The sequence below is a fragment of the Dendrobates tinctorius genome, unplaced genomic scaffold, assembly GCF_039654945.1.
Source record: "Dendrobates tinctorius isolate UK_male_01 unplaced genomic scaffold, ASM3965494v1 ptg000134l, whole genome shotgun sequence".
In the NCBI taxonomy this organism is placed as follows: domain Eukaryota; kingdom Metazoa; phylum Chordata; class Amphibia; order Anura; family Dendrobatidae; genus Dendrobates; species Dendrobates tinctorius.
In genome coordinates, this window is record NW_027361802.1 from 19,613,520 (window position 1) to 19,634,509 (window position 20,990).

General features: G+C 41.2%; 1 protein-coding gene across 1 annotated transcript in view; it reads right to left on the bottom strand.

Annotated features, from left to right (window-relative positions):
* TRPM6 (transient receptor potential cation channel subfamily M member 6) overlaps positions 1-20,990 on the bottom strand; it is a 278,440-nt gene that overhangs the window by 145,895 nt on the left and 111,555 nt on the right. Inside the window, exons 15-21 of the mRNA XM_073543757.1 lie at positions 20,841-20,987; positions 12,466-12,746; positions 9,574-9,802; positions 8,679-8,834; positions 6,531-6,662; positions 6,289-6,417; positions 384-635 (exon numbers count right to left, since the gene is read on the bottom strand). Coding sequence (XP_073399858.1) covers positions 384-635; positions 6,289-6,417; positions 6,531-6,662; positions 8,679-8,834; positions 9,574-9,802; positions 12,466-12,746; positions 20,841-20,987 — 1,326 coding nt within the window. The remainder of the gene's footprint in view (positions 1-383; positions 636-6,288; positions 6,418-6,530; positions 6,663-8,678; positions 8,835-9,573; positions 9,803-12,465; positions 12,747-20,840; positions 20,988-20,990) is intronic.

Consider the following 20,990-nt stretch of genomic DNA (forward strand, 5'->3'; position numbering starts at 1 on the left):
CTTTCTTTGACTTCATTTCAAGAGAGCAGCTATTCCTCTTCTACTGACTTGTTGACAGGGCGTCACTGCTAAAGTCATGCTGTATGACAGGTGGCCCTCGCAATTACACAGTAGTATACTAGCTGTCAATCTGTATGACACTGGCAGCGATGTCTGGTCAATGGAGCAAAGCAGAAGATATGAAGCCACAGAATGGTGGGCAGGAGAGGCCAGTGTCTGCTCTGACCTGGAAGAGATCATAGCCAGGCACAACAGGCATGTTGTTGTCCTGCAAGTAACTTCTTAGCCCCATAGCAAAAATAAGACCTGGAAAACCCCATTAAGAACTGGATCAAATTTTAAGTAATGAAAAATTAACTTTTGTGAATTTGTTTCACTCTCACCATCTTCCCAATCATCGTGATATAAGGACCAGCTTGCTGATTCACAGCAAAGAAATCCAGCAGTCGTGTATACCAAAAAATGATGTCCAGGCAGTAAATAATTCTCCCCGCTGTTTGCAGAGGAGGATCAGCCCAGCGCAGAGCAAAACCAACCACAAATAAAATAATTGCTATGGAGTCTGTCACATTCCAGTATTCATTCAGCCAGACCTTGACTTTCTGAGTTAATTTTCCAGGTTCTGACATAAAAACCTAAAAGAAAAAAAAAAAAAAAAGAGAATATTATTGGCACATTCATGCTTTTCTGATAACAGGGGTGTGAGGATGAGCCCCGACTGCCTAGCCTCTGCATTTCGGATAACAGGGGTGTGAGGATGAGCCCCGACTGCCTAGCCTCTGCATTTCGGATAACAGGGGTGTGAGGATGAGCCCCGACTGCCTAGCCTCTGCATTTCGGATAACAGGGGTGTGAGGATGGGCCCCGACTGCCTAGCCTCTGCATTTCAGATAATAGGGGTGTGAGGATGAGCCCCGACTGCCTAGCCTCCGCAATTCGGATAACAGGGGTGTGTTACGAGCTCATTTTCTGCTCCACCAGTTGAGAGTTCTCCTTCCGTTCTCCCTCTGGTGGTGACAGGAGGTAGTGAGGTTGGTTTAATTGGTAGTGATCTGCCACCTGGTGAGGAGGATAACGATTGGATCTCTGGAGTATCAGACTGGATATAAGACAGCCGACGCCCTATCCTGGTGCTGGTGAATAAGTCTGCTTCTCAGGTCTTGGACTCAGCTCTGTTCCAGTCTTCCCAAGTTAAGTTTGTTTTTGCTAATGTTCACACTTGCTCTTGTTGGTCAATTCAGTTTTTTGTGTGGTCAGCCAGCCCGGCTGGGCTGTGCTGAATTTCCACTCTTATTTATCTGTATTTGCCAATTTGCTTTTTTTTGGTCCCTTATTAGATTGGCCTCTTTTTGCTCTGTCTCAGAATATTTCAGAGTGCTGATATAGTGGGAGAAGTCTAGTGACTTCACGGTTAATTTTGCTATCAGATGTGTTGGACATTATTTTTGATAGGGTGATTGGCAGATTGCAGACAGTGTGTTTCCTTTCCTGTCCTTTCTAGTTAGTTTGGCCCCATCGTTTCCTCAGCCTATTTTCCTGCCTTTGTATGTGTTTTCATCTTGTTTCACCGTCAATACATGTGGGGGGCTGTCTTTCCTTTGGGGTCTGCTCTGGGGCAGTTAGTTTTCCTCTTTTCCTGCTTTAGGCTTATTTAGCTCTCCGGTTGTGACGAGGCGTCTAGGACCAACGTAGGAACGCTCCACGACTGCTGCTAGTTGCGTGGTTAGAATCAGGGATCTGCAGTCTGCCTAGTTACCAACCTCTCTGGTTTTCTGAGACTTAGCTTGTGTTGTTTTTTTTTCCTAGGCGACCCGTTCATAACAGGGGTGTGAGGATGGGCCCCGACTGCCTAGGATCTGCATTTCGGATAACAGGGGTGTGAGGATGAGCCCCGACTGCCTAGCCTCTGCATTTCGGATAACAGGGGTGTGAGGATGGGCCCCGACTGCTTAGCCTCTGCATTTCGGATAACAGGGTTGTGAGGATGAGCCCTGACTGCCTAGCCTCTGCATTTCGGATAACAGGGGTGTAAGGATGAGCCCCGACTGCCTAGCCTCCGCAATTCAGATAACAGGGGTGTGAGGATGAGCCCCGACTGCCTAGCCTTTGCATTTTGGATAACAGGGGTGTGAGGATGAGCCCCGACTGCCTAGCCTCTGCATTTCGGATAACAGGGGTGTGAGGATGAGCCCTGACTACCTTTCCGTGTCAGCTTAAGCTCATTTCTTGGGTTCACCTGATCCTTGCTGGAATCAGACAGTCATACAGTAGAAGTACTTTTTTTTTCTTGTGTTATTGTTGGATTTGTTTGTACTTTTACCATCTTCATCTTAGTAGAGGATTGTGTCATTCATGTACTGTATTGTGAGGTGTAATTTCTGAATACACGGTTTTAAAAAAAATGTTTCCAAACACATATTGTTGAAAAACTATGCCTGCCATGAGGAAAGAGACATAGCAATTCAGAAAAACTACAGGGTGGGCCATTTATATGGATACACCTAAATAAAATGGGAATAGTTGGTGATATCAACTTCCTGTTTGTGGCAAATTAGTATATGGGAGGGGGGAAACTTTTCAAGATGGGTGGTGACCATGGCAGCCATTTTGAAGTCGGCCATTTTGAATCCAGCCTTATTTTTTTCAACGGGAAGAGGGTTATGTGACACATCAAACTTATTGAGAATTTCACAAGAAAAACAATGGTGTGCTTGGTTTTAATGTAACTTTATTCTTTCATGAGTTATTTACAAGTTTATTACCACTTATAAAATGTGTTCAAAGTGCTGCCCACTGTGTTGGACTGTCAATGCAACCCTCTTCTCCCACTTTTGACACACTGATAGCAACACTACAGAACAAATGCTAGCGCTGGCCTCCAGTATCCATTGTTTCAGATGCTGCATATCTCGCATCTTCACAGCATAGACAATTGCCTTCAAATGACCCCAAAGAAAAAAGTCTAAGGGGGTCAGATCGGGAGACCTTGGTGGCCATTCAACTGGCCCACGACGACAAATTCATTTTCCAGTTAACTGTTCATGTAGGAATGCTCGGACCTGACACCCATAATTGATGGTATGGTGTGGGATATGGAAGAAAAAGATAGTGGGGACATTCTTCATTAATGGAAACCTCAATGCCACTGGATATCTGAAATTGCTACATGATGTGTTGCCCTCTTCATGCACTGAAGATGGCACGTTCCCTGACTTTTTCCAGCAAGATGGTGCACCACCACATTATGGGTGTCACGTCCGAGCATTCCTATAAGGAATCTGACCCCCTTAGACTAGCATTTCTTCTGCGGTGTTGCTATCAGTGTGTCAAGAGTGGGAGAAGAGGGTTGCATTGACAATCCAACACAATGGGCAGCACTTTGAACACATTTTATAAGTGGTCATAAACTTGTAAATAACTCATGAAGGAATAAAGTTAGGTTAAAACCAAGCACAATATTGTTTTTCTTGTGAAATTCTCAATACGTTTGATGTCACATGACCCTCTTCCCATTGGAAAAAATAAAATTGGATCCAAAATAGCCGACTTCAAAATGGCCGCCATGGTCACCACCCATGTTGAAAAGTTTCCCCCCTCCTACAGTATATACTAATGTACCACAAACCATTCACATTTTATTTAGATGTAGCCATATAAATGGCCCACCCTGTACATTACATTTCTAATTGGAGACATTTGCTAATGCTACTCCATCTTGGGACAGGATCTTGAAGATTGGAATACCCCTTTAAATCTGCACATATTAGCACTGAATTCAGACTATTTTTGCTAATATAAAGCCATTCATAGTATCACTATTTATTTACTGTGTGACCCCAATGACTACACACATAGTAACATGATGATTTCCTAATGGGATATTTCAGCTTCACTGAACTCCAGGCACCTGGAAGGTTCTGGAACATGATGTGCATAATAATCCAACAATTCCCCTTAGTGAGATCCCAGTGATAAGAAAGGAGTAATTTCCTAGTGTGCACCAGCAGCCCATACAAAGTACATGATATGATCACCCACGAACACCTCTGCATAATCACAGGTCACACATTTTCTATCAATTACAAGCACGTTCAAAGTTTAATAACGCAAAGAAGTTTTGGGAAAATATAAATCATGCATCAGAAGACGAGATCCAGTGTGCAACAACATGCAGCGCCTCATAGGCAGATCCCGTTCTTAGAAACAAACCTTATTAGATCTTACCTCTATTTTACGTGAAAACTTTCTAATAAAAAGTTGATAGTGCCTTGTAGTCCATGAGAATTTTAATGAATTTACAATCTGCAGGGATTTGCATCATAATCTTGGGGGCCCACGAGTAAAATTAAGAAGAGCCGCCACCTCCCCCCATTACTCCCATAGAACAGGCATTTTTATGACTGTTATGGCACACCAAGAGTGATCACATTGGATTCCTAGGAGAAATGTTTTCAGACCGATCATTGATGTATCAGATGTAGAACTTTCGAGCCTCATCTTTTGTTACTTTTGCTTGCCCTAATCCTAGGTAAGCCTCTGGTAACGTGTTTTAAGTTAATTTGCCAACACAGTACAGTACATTCAGCCCATTTGGTAGACCTGCTTTCTTATAATTTCAGAGGCTTTCACCCTTTTAAAACCAATTATTTTATTAACTTTTTTAAAGCTATTATTTTAATTAAAGGGGTATTCCATTTTTAAGAAAGTGGTCCACAGATGATAGGACTCAAGGGGAAAAACAACTCCCTATAGTACTCCACCTTCTCAGGTCCAATGCCGGATCTCCGCTGTTGCTTCCACGTTAGTATTTTGGCTGTAGGTGACATTATGTCGACAGCTCACATCACCCCTCAGCCAATCACGGAGTGCAGTGGGTTAATAAAACTAAACAAACAACTTTACAAATATACATATCCTAGAATAACTGTTATATTTTATATGCACAGAGAACAGTTATGCATAATGCTCTTGCAAAATCTTTTTCTCAGTTGAGTGTTTGTGTTTTTAATGGGGAAAGGGGAAAAAAATAAACAAAATAACCAGAAAGTTCTGTCAGCAGCGTATCTCCTAGAGAACAAAATGGTCAGGCACTTAAATAAAAAGCCTGAATTTTATTTCTTTGTCATCATCTGTTTAATAGAGACTTGGGAGCCCCGCATATGCATTAGATTGCCAGTCAGTCCTGCTGACATTATGGCCGGCTTAAATTTAAACTGCACAGGGAACCCTAAGGGCCTGTTCAGATCATGTTTGTGATCTACTGTCACAGTATACACCAGGAAAAGCCAGGCTTCTTTTAGGTATCTGCTGGTCTAGGATGTTAAGCATTAAAGCCCCACTCCAGCGTTATTTTCTAATTTCACCGTTGGAGTGGTATAGAGAATGTTAGATCCCTGACCTTAGTATTATACTTACCAGTCACCATCTTCTGCTCTTCCCGGCACTGCCCTGGTCTCAATCCACCATATTCTGACCGCAGATTCTGACTGACCAGAAGTGAGGGGTAATGGTCACAAGCTTTCAATGCAAGTCCATGAGCGCCTCTTTCTGGCTCTCATAGACTTACATTGAGTAATGACCTCTGGAGCGATCCAAGAGGCCACAACCTGAAGAAGGTGACCGGAGCGGTGCCAACAGATGAAGACTGCAACTTGTGAGTTTAATACTAAGGGCAAGGACCTTACATTAGCGTGACATATAAAAAAAAAATGGAGTGATGCTTTTAACATACACATTACCTTCATCTAGTGTTTATGATGAGCTTAAGAACAAATCTTGGGGTTTTCTAATCAGGGATTTACTAAAACTGGACAGATTTGATTGGGCATTTTGGCATGAAAGACACGCAAAGAATCTACTTTTGGCTTTGGCTAAAAAAAACGGAATGTGTGATTCCATCCACAAGATGTCCTTTGTGATTTTGAAGGACATGACAACAACCATGAGAATGTCAAACACAAGTTTGAATGACCACATCCGAAAAGTTGGGAAGCAATGCAATGTACATGATAGATGTTGTCTGGTATGGACACTTAAGAGAGAACTGTTAGCTTAACATGTCCATTCATTAGACGTACAGGCCATCACTTGTGAAGGAAACCCAAATAGGTTTTGTTCTTCCTTTGACAATGCTGAGAGGAGAGTTAAACACGTAACACCAAGCTTTCCATTGGAATAAAGTTGATCGGAGGGTTTTGACAGCTGGACTCATCTAACACAAAAGTGGTCAAAACCATTAATCGTCCAAATGGCACCTGGTTTCCAGTTGAATGTGCTACAAACACTTACCTCTCTGACCTTCTCAATAGCATTAGTAAAGATGTAAGTAATGACCAGCCATTCTTGGACACTTGGCACTGGCTCCATTTTAACCAACACTACATATGTGAATAGCATAAGAAAAAGCAAGTACGCCATCTAGAAATAACCGTGAAAAAGCATCAATGTAGAACACTAGAATATAGGCTGAAAAAGATATTTCTACAGTAGATATTTCAACATGTGACCCCGAGCTATACAACTCTACTTACAGTGTGAAACCAAAACTTGACAATAGGGGCACTGTAGAACTCGCAGATCTTTCTAGATACAGACAGGCTTCCTTGTACATGGCTCTTTTCTTGGGTGGAATTCTTTACTCCCTTTTCAGCATCGAGGCTTTGCTGAAAAAAAAAAATGAAAATTAGGACCAAGAATGTATAACTGGTGGAGAAATGTTAAACTTGATGGACCAGAGTCTTTTTACAACCTATGTAACTATAGGTGCTGACTGGTCTCATGCTTTTATGGAGTAAGAGACCTACTTTACATTATTTCTTGTTCATAATGGAGACACCAGCACAATCAACTCACATGGATTTATCCATGCCCCACAGATAATACACCATTACTAACCCCCCAAACCATCCTGTCATTTAAAAGGGAGTTGTAAAACGTTTATAGAGTGACTTTACAAGGGAGGCTGGGGCATTTTGCTTTCACTTTTATCAGGACTATAATAAAGACATCAAAATGCCCTCTTGTCACCCTTATAGCCACTTTATCAACTTCTTACATCACACTTTTTAATCTCAGGGGTTGAGGGGGTGTTAATTGGTAAGTCATCATATGCAACATCCCAAGTAGTTTAGAAATTATAATATTCCTGGTGGTTATGGATCAATATACAATATTTCCATATGGCTAGGTTGATGGTTACTCTTAACACAATGAGGCTAATTTGTGGTACTGTTCAATTAAGAATTTGTTGTTAATGGCAGTGAGGGATTCATTTTAATTCATCTGAATTGATACAAAAGTTCGTGTGAATTAATTCTTTAAAAGTTAGTCTGTTATGAATGGGTCACCGAGGAGGAGAGCAGGTCCAGGCTAACCCACAGAAAACCAGAGAGGTTGGTACCTAAGCGGATTGCAGACCCCTAATCCTATCCACACAACTAGCAGTAGCAGTGGAGCGTACCTACGATGATCCTAGACACCTTGGCACAGCTGGAGAGCTAACTAAGCCTAAAGCAAGAAAGGGGAAATCTAAACTGCCCCAGAGCAGACCCGAAAGGAATAGATAGCCCCCAAACATATATTGTCAGTGAGACAAGATGAAAACACAAACACAGGCAGGAAAATAGACTGAGCAAATGATGGGGCCCACACTGACTAGACAGGAAAGGAAAGACACTGTCTGCAATCACGCAAAAAACCCTTCAAAAAGACACATCAGATGCAAAAAACACTGAAGTCACACGACTTTGCCCCCCACTATATCAGCACTCTGGTATATTCTGAAAGCAGAGCAAAAAGAGACCAATTTAATAAGGGATAAAACAAATTGGCACAAGCAGTAACATATGGGCGGTGATTCAGCACAGCCCCAGCCGGAGCTGGCTGACCCGCACCAAGAAGAGATAGACAAAACCAGATCAAATGCAAACAGAATAGCAAATAAACCACTTAGCTGAACATGCAGGGACAGAGATGGAGAAATCAGAGCTCAGGAGGAACAGGAAGCAAATCACCAGCAGGGATAGAGGGAGTCGGCTGTCTTAAATCCCAATCTGAAACCCCAGATCGCCAATCGTCATCATCATCATCAGGTGGCAAGCCTCTGTCAATCAGATCAGCTCCATTACCTCCAGTAACCACTAGAGGGAGCCCAGAAAGAGAACTCGCAACCCCTCTGTCGATCTGACCAGCTCCACTACCTTCAGTAATAACAAGAGGGAGGCCAGAAAGCGAATTCACAACATTAGTCCCATTCCAGGGTGGGTGATAGCATGTCATTAAAACATGCCATCACTTAATAATGAAATCTGGGAACCCCACCAATACTGAAGAATAATGGGCCACAGTTTTCATCCCCTTAACAGTTTTTACTTGCAATGGGGCATTCTTGGGAATCCAGTACAGTGCGGCTCTTTTCAAGTGATTGGGTTGGGTTGGATTTCAAAGTACCCAACTGTACAAGGAAAAAATATGAAAGGGACACAGTGCTGAAGCAGCGCAATGGCCCAGATGGATTGGTAGGGGTCCCAAAGGTGACGTCACCCCATAAAGAACAATTTGTGTAATTACTACAAGGTGTTAGTGGGCTGTTAATTACAGTCACATACAGATGTAGATCATATACCGCATACTATATATTCAAGTAATGTAACAGTAACTAAAAAAAAAGCAGTACTCACCACTGTATGCTCAGTCCTCAAATTAGGAGAAGGGTTATCTACATAAAACCTGGCAAACTGGTGAAAATCCTGAGCCTGAGGTACATGTGACATTTCTGCCTTAGTTTTAAACTCCAACATCAAGATGCAGGGGGGCAAGATAATTCCCAAAATAACCTTTAGGAAAGAATGTGGTAACAGTCATTAGTAGAGCTTCTAAAGAAAATAGATAAGTATTACAATTCATAATATTCCTCAGTGTAACCATTTACTTCAAAATAAGAATTAAAAAAAAAATTGCGGCACCAGATGCTTAATTTCTTTTTTGGAAAAAAAAAAAAAAACTTTTTAAATTCATACTTTGTCACCTAGGTGATTGGCTGTACCAGTAACACTAGGTTACTGAGAGATATTTAATTTGACTGGATTTTAGGTCTGGGATGTAGAAACAACCAAAAGAGTCTAGGTGGGAAATATCGTATTTTACAGGCATAACAACAGCAGCTGGGTTAGCTCAGCAGAATTATGTTTGGGCTGCAACTGAACAGAGGTGTGTTTGTTTGGTGAATGCGTTTAAACTGCTGGAGCTGATACTGCCTGGAATACAGAGATTGGAGAAGCTGCTATATTTACTTTGCTTCATTGTGCCTAAAGAAAGGACTGTTTATGTTATCCATTTGTACTGGAGAAAAGCTGTTTTCATTTTGGAGCTGTAAAGTTTATGATGGAAAATAAACTTTATGCTATTTTGATATAAAAACTCTGTACCGGTGCATATCCAAGCCGCTAACAGAGAGTTGAACCCCTACAATCAGTATGACCAGTTAGACATGTTATAATAGAGAAACTTGAAGTTCCATCTTTCAAAATATACATGGATATTACAATGCAATCATATGATTGCTGTAAACTACACCTTGAGCCAAGAGTTCCTCCTCATCTTCAAACACCCCATCCACATATCTGTCAGCAGCATCTGTGTGCACGTGTGGGACAGAAAGGAGCGCAGCGAAGAGGACACTGCTAGTTTTAGACACGTTGAGTTACTCCAGTTCGTTAGCTCATATGTCAGAAGCTTCATTGCCATTTGCTCATTGAGTTTGAAAGCATTTCCAAGGAGGTCCAGTGCGAGCTGGCCAAATTCTCTGAGCAAACAAGTAAAAAAAAAAAAAAAAAAATTACAATTTGAAGACATTCACATATATGTATAACTTTAAATGCCATCATCTTAAACATTTACATAAAATAATTTGTTTACTAAAAGGTGAGTCAAAGGCTAAGTGCTCATGACTTAGGTCAAATTGATGAATATAATATAGCGCATCTGCAAAGTAAATCTCTGAGAAGAAAGGTTAGAATGCTAAGGTAATCTGACAGCAGGTTTTTGTTATGTAAACTGAGAGCACCAAGAAATAGGACAAGTGAGCCCGATTCCAACATTGTATCACTAAATGGGCTGCTTGGTGTAGTTTTGAAATAATCCGTTTTATCTGTTGTACATGTAGAAGTGATCAGAATGCTGAGCTCTGTATTACCCCGCCCACACCCCTGATCAGCAGCTTACTGACAATGTGCACTGTACACAGGAAGCTGTCAATCAGTGGTGGTGGCAGGGTTACACAGATCACTCTAACTACTGTGCACAAGACCTAGTCTTGTAGTCAATCTCCTGTTGATAAAACACTGCTTTACTTAAGCTACAAAATACAGCTTAACAAGTGACACATCATTGGAATCAGGCGCTGTCACTTGTTTACCTCAGAGAGGAGCCAGAAGACCGCCGAGTGTGATTTCTCCTACTCCTGCACGGTTTAGAAGCACTTCACCTTCATATTAAACTGTGAAGGTTTCTTTTAGCAGTGCAGAGGTTAATCTGCTCAGTTGAAAGCTTTCCTGCATTAAGGCTCTCAGCTGTTCACTGTTAGCCACTCCCATCTCCTATGGTCGTTTACTAATACTCATTGCCAGAGCTAGCTTCAGGCTGCATGGTTAGGAGAAAATGGTTTGTTGTTGCTTGAGAAGGAGTTTGGTGGATTTATCTGTGACTGTTGTGAGGTTCATGTTGTGCGCTAATTCCCCTTCTTCTCCTACTTTGGTTTTACCCCATCCTCCACTCCCCAGTGTTTACCTCTGTTGTTTGAGTATATTTGTATAATTAGTATTTTCCTTTACCCCTGTTTGTATTATCTTGTTAGTCTGGTTGGTGTATTATGGTACACTACCACTTCCCTCTTCCCTGGGTAGAGGAAGGGTACAGACAGAGTGAATTCAGGAGCTAAGGCAAGATACGTGGCCCCGGCGTCTTCACCATCAAAAGTAATCTGGGGAACAGGGCAAGCTGGGGCACCCCTAGCATTAGGGACAGGGGAGGAATCCCTGGCCCTGGGACACCAGACAACAGAGTTGTGACAGGCGCTCTTGTCTTATATCATGCAGCTTTCAGTTTTAATAGCAAAAGCCTGCTAACAGATTCACTTAGAAATGAGGCTTTTGTCCACAGGGAAGACACTCATCCCACCTCTAAGCTTATACTTACATGGTCTCTAGGAGTGAAATTCATATAAGTAACTCCATCCCTATAGTGGTTGTCAGGAGCTGCCAGGGAACCTAGTTAAGAAATAATTCTACAACCTCATGGATCAATGACATAGACCACTTAGAGGATGAAAGTGAGCGCCTTCCTTTCAGACAAAATGGCATTTTTTCATTCTTTCTGTATTGTTCTTTAAACTAAATATTTCAAACAAAATCAGTGTCAGGAGCCCCGCACTGCACTTGCTCACTGAGCCAGTGCGGGTGTCCTGACTACAAAGACAGTGCTCAAAGATACCTGTGGAGCGGGGCAGCAGCGTGGACGATGCGTGCTTCGGAGTATCAGGACCTGAAGCACATGACTGCTGGGGGCATGGCCTAAGCTCCACAGATCTAGGAGCTGCAGGGAAACTCCTAGAAAGGTAACTACAGGACAATGTTACCAAGGGGCATAGACAGAGACAGAAACAAGATGAAGCCAGGGTCAAAGCACAAGATAGCAAGACAGTACCAAAGGGTTAGACAGAACGGATAGTCAGGACGTAGCAATAGGTCAGAAAACCAGAACGGGCAATAGACGGTACAATAGGGACAAACTGTAACGGAGTAACGATAGCCAAGCCAGGAAGTCAGAACCGGAGAAGACAATAGTACCAAAGCGAGAGACGGAGTACAGAGTGAGGGAACAGGCCGGGTCATACACGGGAAGCAAACAAGCAACGCAGAATACACGCACACCAGGGGTCAGACACGCCAGAACAACAGTATAGCTGACAGAGAATCCTGGTAAAGAGTGAGTATAAATACCCCTCCCAGATCCAGAAAGAGGCCACGAACACTTAACCCTGTGAGTGCAGGGCAAGAACCCTGTTCAAACCATGACAATCAGCAGTCAATAGAAATCTGACAGATTCTACAAAATGATTTAAAAAAAAAAAAAAAAACAACAACAAAATTACTTAACTGTCTATATCTGTTTCTAGGAAAGCTGTTTAGTTATTAAACAACCTATGCCTTGTACTTAGATCATGATGCATCTCGTCAAACCAGAAATGTTGGATGACACATGCTTACACTTCGGAGTACAGCAAAGAAAACAATGGGAAATCAGGTCCTCAAGAGTGACACTCCGCTTTGGCTCATCAAGAGGAGCCTCTACCAGGGGACCCACCTCCTTGCCATTTATATGCCCCATTAGGGCATATAGACAGGGGTTATCTTCACAAGACAAATTCATCTATCCTAAGGCAGTAAATCTTCCTTTTAGAGGACGTACTTTGAGTATTTCTTCAGCTCTTCTGAGGTGTCATCCACCATGTTGCTCTGCTTTGCCTCGTGTGCCATGGCTCTGTAGAGTTTACAGGCGATTACCGCCTTCACCATAGCGCCTTCACCATGCTGCCAGAAAAACATAGCCATATTCTGTCTCTTCATCAGGACTGCCCAAACCAAGAGGTCATTGTAAGGATAAACAAAACCAGCTAGCTCAGGGTCCTCCGGGGAACTCATCTCATCCTTGGGTTTCTTCTTTGATTTCAAAGTGTTTGTAGTTTTTTCCTTTAAATAAAATATACTGTTTAATCATCCTTCACCAGAATCTCACAAGATTAATACATACCATTAGATCTTATATTAGACTACGACTAAGGATCACCAGAGATCTGAAACGCGTCAGTTGGTGTGCTATTGTGCATGTTCGGATTGTGTATATGGATATTTCATATAGTTAAATCAAGATTTTATGACTGCTGGTGCTGGAAAATTCCTTTCCTTGTGCTTGTAAATAGGATGATAATACGTGTCTGTATCTTTAACGTATTTTCCCTAATGATACACCGCAATTTAGCATCATGTTGACAAGTTATGCAAATAAAATAATCTGCATTAACTTTTTTCTATATATTTTTCTGATGTAATTTTGCATGTCCACACGCTGCATTTTTCACACTTTTTTTTCCATTTTTTTGTATATGTTCCTGCCAGGAAAAATCCAGCATTTTACTGTCTCATGTACAGGTTTGTATGTCAATTCCTTCAGTGTTTTTGCTACGTTTTTCACCCATTCTAATTCAAGGGGGAAAAAAAGACTGCATAAAATAAAGCAGTAAAAACGCACGCAAAAAAAGCACTCTTTTATGCATTGTTTTTGCTGCCAAAACACAGGTATTTACTGCAGACATTTCTGACGCAAAACATAACGGGCCCGTGTACAAGAAGTGGCTCATGTGAAAATCTTACTACAATGTCTCAGTGAATGATTTCCCATTTGGGAAATATCAGATTGTTCAAGCTCATGGTGCACCTTGGCACATTGTCCAATAAATCAATATCTTTAGAGAGTTTGTTTGGATTAGTATCTCTGAATACAACATATTTAAAAGTTCATCTTGACCTGATAAACTAGATTACAGGCAGTAATAAACCTGAAACTCCTACTTGACCTGGATATTTCAGGAGTTAGGACGGTTATCATATTGACGACTGTTGCGTAAAAACTATTTTACGCTTAAATTAGGCAGGGTGTCCTCTGTACAGACTGTCCGTTCAGGAAAACCAAGGGGAGAAAAGTTCACAATCATTATATTGTAACAACTGAACACGTGTGTTTGTGATATGGTTGTCCTCGCCCGCATGCCGCCATCCACACATACGATATTCTTGTATGTGTTCCATCAGTATTGGTGATGGATAGAACAGGTACGTATTATATCCTAAGGGACTGTTCATATGTCTTTTTTACTGAGCAGCTGAACAAAAAAAAAAAGCAGACATGTCCAACTGTGGTCTGATTTGCAGATCACAAGCACTCCATTGAAATACTGACTTTATGTTACAATTATTGGGTAGGAGAAGCTTGGAAATTTTATATACTTTTTTTGCGTATGACAGACTGATGGTAAAAATGAATAAAAGTACCAAAAATTGGCTAAAAAACAAATTATAAAAAAAAGATCAGTTTTTATAGCATGCAAAAAAATGGATGTGCGACACTAGCCTTAGGCCGGGGTCACACTTGCGAGAAAGTTGCGCGAGTCTCTCGTCTCAATACCCGGCACTACCGCCGGTACTGGGGACCGGAGTGTGCGGCTGCATGTATTTCTATGCAGCTGAGCGCTTCGGTCCGAGTGCCGGAGGCAGTGCCTGGTATTGAGATGCGAGACTCGTTCGAGTTTCTCACAAGTGTGACCACGGCCTTATTCTATAAAACAGATTACACTTTCTAACCCCACACCACCTTGTGATTTTCCGTTTTTGCTCCCCTTCTTCTCAAAGCCATAACGGTTTTATTTTTCCTGCAATGGCTTGTTTTCTTGTGGGACGAGATGTACTTTTGAAAGACATCATTGATTTTACCATATTGCATGCTGGAAAACGGTGAAAGAAAAATTCCAAATGTCCGTTAAAATGCAACAAAATGCAATTCCACAATTGTTTTTTGGGTTTTTCATTGACCATCTTCACTAAATGCTAAAACTGACCTGCCAATATGATTCCCCAGGTCAGAACGAGTACATAAATACCACACATGTGTAGGTTATTTTTTATTTACCATAAGTCAAGAAAAAAAATCCTAAATTTGTAAGAGAAAAAAATTTGCTTATATCGCCATTTTCTGAGACCAGAGGCATCTCCATTTTTGGGGATCTGGAGCTGGGTGATGACTTCTTTTTTACACACTGAACGGATGTTTTTATTGATATCATTTTGGGGAAGATACAATGTTTTGGTCACCTGTAATTGCAATGTTGTGGCTGCCAAAAAAAAACAATTTTTTCTCTCATTACATCATTTACTGATCAGATTAATTATTTTTGTATGTTGATAGATCGGACGTTTCAGATCGCAGCAATGCTAAATATGTGTATTTTTTTGTTTTGTTCTATTTTGAATGAGGAAAAAGGGGGGCGATTTTTCTACTTTTTACTTCCCTTAGGAGACTTAAAGTTACGATCATCCGATCACCTGTGGGGTTCACAGGAGATATGCAAGGGCAACCACGAGGTCTTCTGCAGAGTCCCAGCTGTCATGACAAACCATTGGCGCCACGCGATCACGCAACAGCGGCATCGATGGGCGGGATTTGTGACGCGCTTCCGGCCGGCATGTGTTAAATGCTGCCGTCATTGATTGACAGCGGTATTTAACTGGTTAAGAGCCACAGGTGGATCTCAAGTCTGACTGTTAGAGGCACATGAAAGCTGATCAGATCAGCTGTCATGTACAGTAAAGACGCGAGCTAAGCACCGGAGCCTACATCAAAGCCAGTGACACGACCTTGGATGGACCTATATTTCTAAGGTCGCGAAGGGATTAAACTTCTTGGTCACCAAAATTATTTACAAAAGTTTAAAAAAAAAAAAAAAACACACAACAACAATGCTGGCCAATGGACTACATTATAGAGGCATATGGGTTCTGGCACATTCTTGTTCCCCGAGTGCCTTTGATAAGTCTCCAAATTAGGCTGTGTTCATGCCAATGGCATTAATTTTCCTAAGATTGGAACCAGTGAGTCAGGTTGGGCTAGGATCCATATCAGGTACACCTTGTCATGGTTGGATGGCTTGAACATTTTTTTTTTAATTAAAAATTAACATTTTTCTGTGTAGATCATTAGTTGAATTCAAGTATTTGTTAATCACAGAGCACTAATGCATTTTGTTAGTATACAGCGGTGAAATCAGTATTGAACAGTCATCGATTTTCTAAGTAAATACATTTCTAAAAGTGCTATTGCCATGAATTTCTAACCAGATGTCAGTAACAACCCATCCAATCTACACAGGCAAAGAATCAAACCATAGATGTCCATAAATTAGGTTATGTGTAATAATGAAAAATGACACAGGGGAAAAGTATTGGACACGCTTACTGAAATGTATTTAATACTTCTTACAAAAGCCTTTTGGTAATGACAGCTTCAAGATGCCTCCTGTATAGAGAAACTAGTCGCATTCATTCCTCAGGTGTGATTTTGACCATTTCTTTCACACAAACACTCTTCTAATTCTAAAGAGTCTGTGGGCTTCTTCTATGGACTCTGAGCTTTAGTTCCTTCCATACATTTTCTCTTGGATACAGGTCAGGTGATTGGAAGGGGCCAGTCTTGAAGCTTTATTTTCTCTGAAACTAATGGAGAGTTTCCTTGGCTGGGTGTTTGGGATCATTGTCTTGCTGAAATGTGCACACTCGTTTCATCATCATCAAGCTGGCAGATAGCCTCAGATTTTTATCAAGAATTATATGAAGTTTGCCAGTGCATTACACTGAAAAACAGCCCTACAACATGATGTTCCCACCTCCAAACTTCACTGTTGGTATGGTGTTTTGGGGTGATATGCAGTGCCTTTTGGATGCCCAACATGGTGGGTATTATGGCATCCAAATACTTCAATTTTGGTATCATCTCACGTGACTATATTCTCTCAGTATTTCACAGGCTTGTCTAAATTTTGTTGATCAAACTTTAAACACGCTTGAACATGCTTTTTGTTCAGCAATGGAGTCTTGTATGGTGTGCCTGCATACATGTTTCTGTAGCTCTCCACAGGTGGTCCTCTGTCTCTGTTGTGGTATGTCATGTGTCCACCCCCTTAGGGTTGAACATAGGAGGGAGGTATGTGGTACAGCAAAGGGTGTTTTACTGGATGGAAGATACATTTCTCCCAGCAGGTTAATGTTTGGCCGGGTTTTTCCCTAAAGACAGGACTTGCGATGATGTCATTTTCACGTGATCAGCCCATGTGAGGTTTACCTCACCTGTAGGAGGGGTAATGGGCTATGTAATGGAGGTTGGTGTTTGGCACATGGTGAGGGTGTGTCTGGAAGTTACAGGAACTTGGCTGAACTTAGCCTAAACTTGTATACAGGATTCCTGTGCTGCAGGACTACAGCAGCAAGGCTCTCAACATCCCTGGGAATGGCACCTGGCGGATGCCGCGGACCTGGCAGCCGCTAAGTTAAGCCCGTCCCATGCAAGGGGTGAGTCTGGGACCAGTGATTCTACAAGCTGGAGTATATTTATGTTCTTCCTTACTTTCTGTTAACCTGCTGTTTGCAACGTGACATTAAACCACTGAAATTGGACTTTAAGCCTGTGTGTTGCCTCGTTACTGCAGCCCTGCCATTAACTACCAGAGCGAATCCCTACAATGCCTACAGTCTTGCAAGGAGCATCTGGTTGTGACCGATTTATGGTGAAATGATGATCTTTCCACTTCCAGATTATGGCCCCAGAATGTTCACTGAAACCTTCAATTGTTTAGAAATCCTTCTGTAACCAATGCCATCAGTACTTTTTGCAACAATAACTTTGTGAAGGTCTTGACAGCTCACTTGTTTTATCCATCATCATGAGGGGTTTCTTGCGTGGCATCCTGGTAATGAAACACCTTTTTATAGGCAATCAATTGAACCAACTTGACATAATTTTTCACTAAATGGCAGGATTGCTTTCCAATAGCTGCTAGATGTCAGCTGGTGTCATGACTTTCCATGGCATTTTGCACCTCACTTTCTTCATGGGTTCAATACTTTTTCCCCGTGTCATTTTTCATTATTACACATAACAATTTATATAAACCTATGATTTGATTTCTTTCCTGTGTGAATTGGATGGGTTATTACTGACACCTGGTGAGAATTTCATGTCAATAGCACCTTTAGAAAATTAGTGACGTGTTCAATACTTATTTCACCCACTGTACATGTCCTGTATATTGACCATGGCATACGTGCACCTGTGCATTAATTTAGTACTAGAGGAGTGCTGGTCTTGTCTATATTTTTACATTATGAATGGAACCATGAAAGCCCACGGGTAATTTAAACTCTTCCAAGCCCTATGTGCAGATTTCATACTTATGTTACTTTTCCACTTTTTCAGAGGGAAAACTTTTAGGCATGAAAGTATGTTACTAAAAAGCCAAAATGACAGAGCAATACTCTTGACTAAGAAGTGGCCTCTCCTGCATACTTATACTCCTTTTACAGTCAACCTGACTACTGTCCAGATTCCACAAGTGCTTAGCCACTTAATGAAACATTCAGAGTTTTGAAATTTGTCCTGATCCTAAGAAAAAAAGATTCCTCAAAGATAAAAGATTCCACAATACTTAAAAGGATTCTATTACCAAGTTTTTTTATATCTTATCTGACAGCAGTATACTGCAGGGGCAGAGAACCGGATTCCAGCAATGTATGACTTACTGGACTACTTGCTGCAGTTCTGATAATCACCATTTTATCCGGCAATTCTCTGAATCCAGAGCTCTGTATATTCCCCCCCAAACCACTGATTGGCAACTTTCTGCCTATGCATAGTGTACACAGAAAGCTATCAATCAGTAGTAAGGACAAGATTATACAGAGCTCATGAATATGTTGGACTATATGGCAGCAGGTTTACTCGTCCCCTTGTGATAATCTCTTACTGAAAAAAATGTAAATTTATCAAAACTAAAGCAAGTAGCCCAAAAAGGCACACATCGCTGAAATCAGGGCTTCTGATTCTACATTATTCTCCAAATGAAAGAGGGTTCGGCACTGCTCCTTAACCCCAAAGCAGTTCCATGACTGCAATTAAAATCACAAATCACACACCTGGACCGAACGCCATGATACCATCAGAATGGGTGCTCAATCCAATGAAAAACATAAAATCAAATTGTGTGAAAAAGATAAGAAAGCATGGCACTCACCGTTCTATCGTGGAAATTCTTTATTGATTAAAAGGCATTGGCTCGGGAGGAATATGGGTGGACGATGGCAGTTTCACGCACTTGCGCTTCAACGGGTCCCGTTGAATTCCTCCCGAGCCAATGCCTTTTAATCAATAAAGAATTTTCACGATAGAACGGTGAGTGCCATCCTTTATCTTTTACACACAATTCTCTACATTATTCTGCTCTCAGATTACGTGGCAAAAACCAGCTGACAGAATCCCTTTTACAAAACTAGCCACCTAGAGTTGCCTGAAGAAATAGTGAACCTGTAGAAAACAGTTTGTTCTAGGATTAGATGTGACCATAGGAAGTAGCAGGCCCAAATCCCGAGACTGCACTTCTGTTAGGGTGTGATGACTTACAGCGATGTGGATTCCATCACCAATATTGGAGTGTGTTTATAGTATGTCTGCTTATCGATGTAAATTGTGATCTGTGACAATTCACACAGCATACAAAAAGTTATCGGAGAAATTAGAGCCTGAAAGTCACCATACCAAACCATGGGCATCAGATAGCAGTTTCTGAACCACGTTACTGAATTTCTGATTTTTGTCTACGTACGTTTTCTATTCCCCATGAAAAAATAAAATATTCATTTATTTCCACTTAGACACTTATAAATGAATAGACAACTGGGCGTTATCATTTTCCTTATGAAAGGGGCAAGTCCCCAAACAGTACCATACTGACTGCAGTGAGTGGACAGTGAAAGGGTGTGGGAACGCCACTCTAAAGGTAACATTCAGTTGTCAATTTATTCAATATTATTTATTTTAGTCAAATATTTCAGTAGGACTAATATGGGAACAGTAAAGGAGCTGCAGAGTAGTTAATTAGGGAGAATATAATTATTTGCCAAAACAAACATGTCGGAAAGATGACAGGTTCTCCATAAATACAGGTTTTTAGGCAACAAGTTACTGCTATGTTGAACCACCGCCCCCTCCCCCCCAAAAAAGCGCCTGTAGTTTACACCAGACACCACTTTTTTCACTAATATACGAACTTGGTTTGGTGATGTGACGGAGTGTTGTGTATTTTCATCTACACACAGTAACAAAATAGTAAATCGCATTCTTTTACATGTTGCAATAACATACGTTGCCAAATATTAGTGCCAAAATGGCTCCCAATAGTAGAAGTCTCGTGTCTGGGTGAACTTCTTGGAATTGTGAAATGTGTTTCTTCTTGTGAAGGCAACATATATTATGCTGTAATTATATTGTGAAATCATTTATGCAAAGTATTGTGAAATCAATGTGAGAGGCAAAGATGAGACTTTCACTATTAAATTTAGAGTTAAAGGGAATCTGTCAGCAGGTTCTTGCTATGTAATTGGAGAGCAGCATAATGTAGAGGGAGAGACCCTGATCCCAGCTATGTGTCACTTACTGGGCTACTTGCTGTTATTTTGACACAAACATGGTTTTATCTGCTGCAGCTCTAGCAGTTCTCTGAATGATGAACTCTATAACTCCGCCCACACCACCGATTGGCAACTCTCTGAGTACACTCTATTTTGATAGAAAGCTGTGAATCATTTTTGTGGATGGAATTACACAGAGCAGGAGGACTACATGACACAAGACAACTAGTGCTATTGTGATCATTTCCAGCTTATAAAACACAGATTTTTTTTTTTTAAGAATGTCAGCAAGCAGCCCAGTAAATGACAAATCACTAGAATCAGGGTCTCTGTTCCTATATCATGCTGCTCTCAGATTACATAGAAAAAAAACAGTGACTGATTCCATTTAAAACACTTTGTACGTGTCAGAAACATATACAATAAAATGACAGATAAAGGACGTAAATCATACCCTAAATTAGCATTTCCAGCCCCGTACGCGCATAGGGTAGATTAGAAACTTGATTCTACCAGAAGGTTTTCAATTAAACTGGATCTAAAACTTGGATGAATCACCTTGCGCTTATAAGGCTGTGCTGTCCGGAGGAACTGCGAATGCAAGGTATTCTCGGGTGAAGCAAGCTTGCTGTTCATCTGACTGTTCTGGCTTAGGGAAAGATGAGACAAACTTCGTGCCAAGCTGTTAGTAGAATTGTGGGTCCTCTG